The 7,092-nt window shown below is 36.7% G+C and overlaps 1 protein-coding gene across 1 annotated transcript; it reads right to left on the bottom strand.

The window, feature by feature from the left end:
* Positions 1-1,273: 1,273 nt before the first annotated feature.
* pxmp2 (peroxisomal membrane protein 2) lies at positions 1,274-6,927 on the bottom strand. Its single transcript, XM_067440253.1, has 5 exons — positions 6,697-6,927; positions 5,612-5,734; positions 3,688-3,850; positions 1,764-1,883; positions 1,274-1,665 (listed from the first exon to the last, which is right to left on the bottom strand). The coding sequence occupies exons 1-5, from the start codon at positions 6,804-6,806 to the stop codon at positions 1,597-1,599; spliced, it is 585 nt and encodes a 194-aa protein (XP_067296354.1). The 5' UTR covers positions 6,807-6,927; the 3' UTR covers positions 1,274-1,596.
* Positions 6,928-7,092: the final 165 nt, after the last annotated feature.

The raw sequence follows: 7,092 nt of genomic DNA, 5'->3' as shown, positions 1-7,092 counted from the left end.
TTGCTCATTTGGGGACACTTAAATTTGTATTTCAACTGTATTACTGATCTGCCTGCATTGACACTATATGAAAATTGAACTGAGCTGATAACATCACGGTTTTCTGCAGAGAGACTGTACAGCTGAATCAAATTCTGTTGCATTATTTTCCTGTTAACACTGCGAAGTTGCTTTGAAACAATTGGCATTGTAAAAAGCGCTATATAAATAAAGGTGACTTGACTGGACATAAAAGATAACTGGTGGGATTTTATTTGCTTCATGTTGTCATTTCCCAAAATAAATAGCATACATAAACATCTGAAAAAGTTTAAGTATTTTTCACAGTCATATCGTCTTTCCATAAAATGGATGACATGTCTCCTGAAACCAGATACATAGTAATAATAATAATAAGACAAATGATGACTAAGTTTTGCACATATCGGACTGGGCGTGGTTAGTTTCTAGTTAGGGCATGTTCCGGCTTACCTGGGTTTCCCTCGTCACATGATCATTAGGAAATACCCTCTCTTTCCAATGATTCACTCTTCATGAACAGAATAGAAAATAAAGGTTGTGTAAATAGCTGTTAACGAAACAAACACTTTTTTGTGATCTTGATTATCCACAAGTAAACTACATTGCACTTGATAGCACATGTCAACATGAGCATTATTTGTTCAAAGAAATTACATTGTTTAATTGCATATTGATGCATGTTGCACAAATGTTAAATAATAATGCTTTAATAAACAAAGACATGGACTGAACTGTACACAGACAAATAACTGATTAAACTCTACACTTTTTGACACAATCAAATTCATAACATAATTCCACAATCATGTAATTGTGCATGTTGAGTTTTGGACACACCCATAGGTTTGTGACCTACATTATGTTTATGGCCTGTCATGCTCACAACTTTTCTGAAGTATGGAAACTGAAAGTTGCTGAATAATCCCTGAAAAAGAAACTCAGTTTCAGAACAATCAGAAACATTTAGAACTGATTGTTTGTTTGTGAGAGGCAACTTTCTTTTTACAATAAAAAATGTAATAGGCTATACTGTTTGTCACATCATATTGAACCTTTATATCATAATATTGAGTGAATTAAAATATTTTATGTGTGTGCTGGTAATTATTTTAAACAAATTGTCATAAACCATCGTCTCTATTTTATCATGGCAATATAAATATATAAAGCATATTAGTAAGGTCACTGCTATTTATGCAATACAAGAAATATTAGTAAACACAAAAAATTGTTTGTAATTAATGTTGTTTATTTTATTGTTATTAATTAAATACAACACAATCAAAATGCTGACATCATTGTCAGTGCCTCCAAAAGCAGTAAAGACAATCTTGGGGCAGATGTTTTCTAAAATTACACATTCACATTCAGAGCAATAATTCGGTACAGTCAGTTGAAGTAGCAGTACAATGTCAATACTGATCTAGATAAGTTATTTTACAGAAACCAATCAATATTCCCTGTCTGTTGTCCTGGAAGACATTTAAAACATCTTTGATACACATCAGTCCTCTAAAGGCACAAACTGGATTCACCTTAAACCAACCTAGGGCCACTGTAGCTGGTTTTGTGGCTTCATTTCCTAACAGAAGCTAGATAGGCATACCAGAATAAGGCAACCAGGTTGGCAAACAGCACTCGAAACTGTGTAAAGAGTAAAAGAAAACGAAAGTGAGATAATGGATCAGGTATCACTTATGTAACCTGAAAGATAGGAATTGGTGTCATGCTCTTATGCTTACCTGTACAGGTATATAGTTGATGTTGATAAACTGAAACGGGGTCCAAACCTTCCAGTTCATCTTCATTGCAGGCCAGTAACTTGTTTTAAGTTTGTTTTGAACATCTGTGATTGACTTGCCCTGCAAAGATCTCATTTTCATTATTTTCAGGATCATGATATAAACTGGCAGTATGAATCTCATGAATTAGAAATATAAGACAAAAGTTGTTACATGCACATCATAGTAGCTATAAAATGGAAGTTTGTTTCCGCCAAGGAATAAAAACGTTTTCATAATTGTGACTTTTCAAATCTTTATATCTCGCAATTTTGAGGAACAAAGGACAAAGTTGTCAAGATTATAAACTCTCAATTCTGACATTTTTCTTAGCAATTCCAAGTTTATATCTAACAATATTGATTTTTTTTTTTTTTAGAAATAAGCTCAGGATTGCAAGATATAAACTTGTAATTTCAGGAAAAAAAGTCAGAATTGCAAATGTATATCTTGCAAATCTGACTTTTTTCTTAGATTTGTGAGATACAGTCAGCTTTATAAGATATAAACTCGCAATTGCAAGAGAAAAGTCAGAACTGTGAGACAAAAAGTCGCAATTACCTATTTTATTTTTTATTCTGTGGCGGAAACAAGCTTCCATAAACGTAAACTAATCACCCTATCTTTTAGATTTATTTTAACTTGTCCTTATCTGCTTGATAATTTATTTGTGTAAATTTCCTTGTGCATGTGTGTGTGTGTAGGCTGGTAATCCCTACGTTATGGGGACAAAATGTCCCCACAAAGGTGTGTGTGTGTGTTTGTGTGTGTGTGTGTGTGTGTGTGTGTGTGTGTTTGTTTTTCTAGCCTGGTGGGGACTTCAACCTGAATGCACACAGACTCATGGGGACTCGTGTCACTGTGGGGACCTAAATTGAGGTCCCCACGGGTACAAAAGCTTATAAATCATACATAATGAGTTATTTTGAAAATGTAAAAATGTAGAAAGTTTCCTGTGTTGGGTAGGTTTAGGGGCAGGGGCAGTGTAGGAGGTTTGTACAGTATAAAAACCATTACGCCTATGGTGAGTCCCCAGAAAGATAGCGCACCAGACGTGTGTGTGTGTGTGTGTGTGTGTGTGTGTGTGTGTGTGTGTGTGTGTGTGTGTGTGTGTGTGTGTGTGTGTGTGTGTGTGTGTGTGTGTGTGTGTGTTTCAAAAAATTCTTTTCCTTTAAAATAAAAATTAAAAAAATGATTCTATGTTGTACCATGATGACTTTTTGCTTTGTGTAGATTCATGGAGTAATCAAAGCCTCAGTCAATAACACTCTAATCAGAACCACCTCCTGAGCTGAGAGACTGAAAACTGAAGATCAGCAAACAGATGAAGTTCATTGACCAACAGCAATACTCTATATTCTGGCCAAAGTTGAGGATCATGAAGAACAGCTCACATAAGATCTGCTTCTAATGAAAAGATTGCTGCCTGCATTGGTGAGTGACAACCATTCATGTTGCTTTTACATTCCACATTATGAAAATCACCTGACTGTTTCATTCATACTCCACCCCTCTTACCATAATGACTACCAACTTCACCATACAATGGGTCAATAACAGTAACAACCGCAAAGTTGCACATAGAGGTCTGCCCAGAAAATGAAGTGTGTAAACAAATGCAAAAAGTATGTCCTAAAACACTTAAAGTGCCCCTTTATGCTACAATAGTGTAACTTGGATTTATATAGTTTATTATAACTTTCTTATAATATACATTGCAGAATGAAAACGGTGTGGTAAAGGAGTCTGTCTCTCTAAACCCCTTCTTTCCAAGAGCATACTCTGCTCTGATCGCTCAGATGGAAAATCATAATAGGGGCACTTTTGTCCAATAAAGTAAAAAATTGTATTAATGTCACAAAGAAGTTCAGTTATGAAACATTACCTCCAAAGCATTCATAACCACATAGAAGAGCAAAAGGAAAGCAGGGGCGAATATGAGACGTTCCAGCAGAAGGCGCTTGATCAGGCAGTATGGGACAGTGGTTGGCAAAAGCACCTCCAGGAGCTGGTAGAAGTAATGACTGAGTGGACCCGTGAAAAAAAGTCTGAAAAATCAGAGACATTTTCAACATTTATAACTAATCATATAAGTGTCCTCCTGATATTAAGGGGTTAGTTCACCCAAAAATGACATATCTGACTTTATTTCCCTCATTTCGTTCCAAACCCATAAGACCTTTGTTAATCTTCAGAACACAAATTAAGATATTACGGATGAAATCCAAGAGGTTTCTGAACCACACATAGACAGGAACGTCATTGCAACTTTCAACTTTCAAGGCCCAGAAAGGTAGTACCGACATTGATTAAAAAAGTCCATGTGAATACAGTGGTTCAATCTTAAAGGGGTACTTCAGTGCTGGGAAGATGAATCTGTATTTAAACTGGGTCATCAATGTAGTAGAAATGTGAAATTATTTTTGAATTTGGTGCTTTCTAGACTGAGAAAAGACAGAAAATGTGTTTTTGTCTCATGGGGATGAAAGACTATAATTCCCAGAATGCTTCGCTGCCCTGTGAGGCCATTCCCAAACCCACCAACTGGATTACTGTGACTGAGTTAGAGAAGACACTACAATTAAAAACTGAACGTGTCTGTTCAGTATAATGAGTGAGTCGCCGTGTGAGTCTCACAGCACTGAGCACTAACTGCAGGAGTTAGATAAATTAAGTTAAGTCAATTACTGACTTAATTGTGTAAGTCAGGGGTCCCCAATCTCGGTCCTGGAGGGCCGCTGTCCTGCAGAGTTTAGCTCCAACCTCAATCAAACACACCTGAAACAGCTAATCAATGCCGGCTTACTAGGTCCTATAAAGGCATTGATTTGCTGTTTCAGGTGTATTTGATTGAGGTTGGAGCTAAACTCTGCAGGACCGCGGCCTGGGGACTCCTGGTGTAAGTAGTAAAACACTAAAAAAGGCAAACGGGCAAAAAAAAAATTGTTTTATGTTAAGAAACATTTTGAGTCCCCCCTCTCTTGCCTCACAGTGGATTGGTCCACCGTGCATCTCACTCTCTCTCACCCACACACACGCTTCTCACTGACACACACCTCACCGACAGTGGGCTGGTCGGTAGAGAGCAAAGTTCAGTAGATGTGGAACTCCAGTAAGCAAGTCTGTTTTATTCATTTTAAACATCAGATGAAAGTATTTCTCTTTTGATACAGGCGATGCTGAGTCATTAATACATCACTAATGACAAACAATTATGATAGCGATGTACAAGTCTGATGTTTTAGTGATTATAGTTTGGTAACATTAGCTTGTTGTAAGTCACCCACTACAACTAACAAGGTGATAGCCCTGTGCGTGAATGTAGTTAATGTAGATTTACCGCTGTTTTGGGCTCAATGTTACTGGAGCTAGCCAGTAACGATCTGCCATTGGAAGCGCTGCACGGTCTTTACTACGTGAACGGAGTAGGAGAAAGACGTTGAAGAGAGATTGTTGAATAAAGTCATTGTTTTTAACATGAAGGTTGATCCACTGTAGTCACGTGGACTATTTTAACGATGTCTTTACTATACCTTTCTGGGCCTTGAAAGCTACAATGACGTTCCTGTATATGCGTGGGTCAAAAATCGATCAGATTTCATTCATGAAAAATATCTTAATTTGTGCTTCGAAGATGAATGAAGGCCTTACTGCTTTGGAACGATGTGAGGGTGAGTAATAAATGACAAAATGTTAAATTTGGGGTGAACTAACTCTTTAAATATTAGACCTTTCGTAAAATGATGTTATGTGTACTGCAACGTATATGTAATCAGAATAAAATGTTTAACTCTGAAAGATCACTCTACCCATAAGTTGCAAAGTGTACAGGTCCCAGAATGTTGATTTTCTTTTTGGGGCTATTTTCCTTGCTGTTCTTCCTGTACTCCAAAGCTTGAGACAGAAGATTTCCCAAAGCAGATAGAATGCCACTGTAAGAAAGTACAAAACAGCCATTGTATCATTATACCCAAATGGCCTTGCATCTAATGAAGAAGAATGCTTGTCTTTTTGTGTTTGGTCCAAAAGAGTGTGACTTTTGACAGGACTTGATTGCCCCACCCTTCAAACAACCAATGGAAAAAGACTTAGTGAAAAGTCCCTTGTACAAAAAAAGAAAAAGAAAAAAAATTCAGTAATGGATAAAGTAAATGGATATTGCTACAAAGTGTTTTTTTTTTTTTTTTATTATTTTTTTTTAGATTAAGTTTTTTTTTCTACTTCTTTGTCTAGGGCTGAACTTTTTTTTGTGTGTGTGAACAATTATTTTTATTGAGTAGTCAGGGCTGAACTTGTTTTAAAAATAGTTTGTATAAAATAATACAGACCTTATATATCCCTGTTGTTACATTAATAATAACTATTAAGAAATGCATACATGATTATTAATATGCTAATTATATTCACGGGTCTTTATTAATATACGGTTGGTTAAGCATTAAGTGTCATTATCTTATATTCTCATATATTAGTGACATTGCGCATTCATACAGTGGGTGTAAATTTACCAACCAGAAAGGTATCTATGGTGATTCTATTCATGATCATTCCGAGACTAATGAGGAAAAACTGCGTTACGGTTTTTGTGAAATGACACAAATTTAGTAAACGGCTGTTATAGGCCTATATGTTGTAGTGTTTTGAGCAAAATGGTCAACATTTTGGGAAACATGTTGTACTTGTCTGATATCGCCGCAACAGATTTTTCGTCAATGTTGAAGGAGTACCATGATCAGTGTGTCTGTGTAATGTTTGTTAGTGGTTTAACTACGATAACTATACGATAGTCTAACCTGGACGTCAGCATGGTAATATTAATTAAACTTAATTCCCCTGCAATACAGCTAGCCAACTAAATTATCTTTAACAAAGATGTAACTTAAGTTAAACTGACCTCGTAACCGATTTGGTGATGATTGGATATTTCTTTAACAAACTCAAGTATTGCTGTAGTACCCTCGCCAGAAAAGAGGGATCTCGCACAAGTACACTTTGCGTTGGCATCGTCGGTTTACTTTACTAGTACAAAGTCTGTGCACTTGGGTCATGACAGACCATTGAGACCAGTGTTTTTTAACAACAAAGTGCAAATTCTTCCTTGATGAGGGTCGAGTGTGGTGGTCTGGTCGTGCACGTCATAGAACAGAACGACTCCTATTGGTTTACTTTTACCTGACCACGCCCTAAAGTCCACGTGCTGAGACTTGCGACGATTTTTATTAAAGGGATAGCACATTCGGTCAGACCTGCAGGACTCGTTCTCATAAGCGGAGGTATCAGCCAGACTATC

Source organism: Pseudorasbora parva, chromosome 3, assembly GCF_024679245.1.
Source record: "Pseudorasbora parva isolate DD20220531a chromosome 3, ASM2467924v1, whole genome shotgun sequence".
Classification (NCBI taxonomy): domain Eukaryota; kingdom Metazoa; phylum Chordata; class Actinopteri; order Cypriniformes; family Gobionidae; genus Pseudorasbora; species Pseudorasbora parva.
Note: the sequence above shows the minus strand (reverse complement) of the source record. Positions and strands in the feature narration are given on the sequence as shown.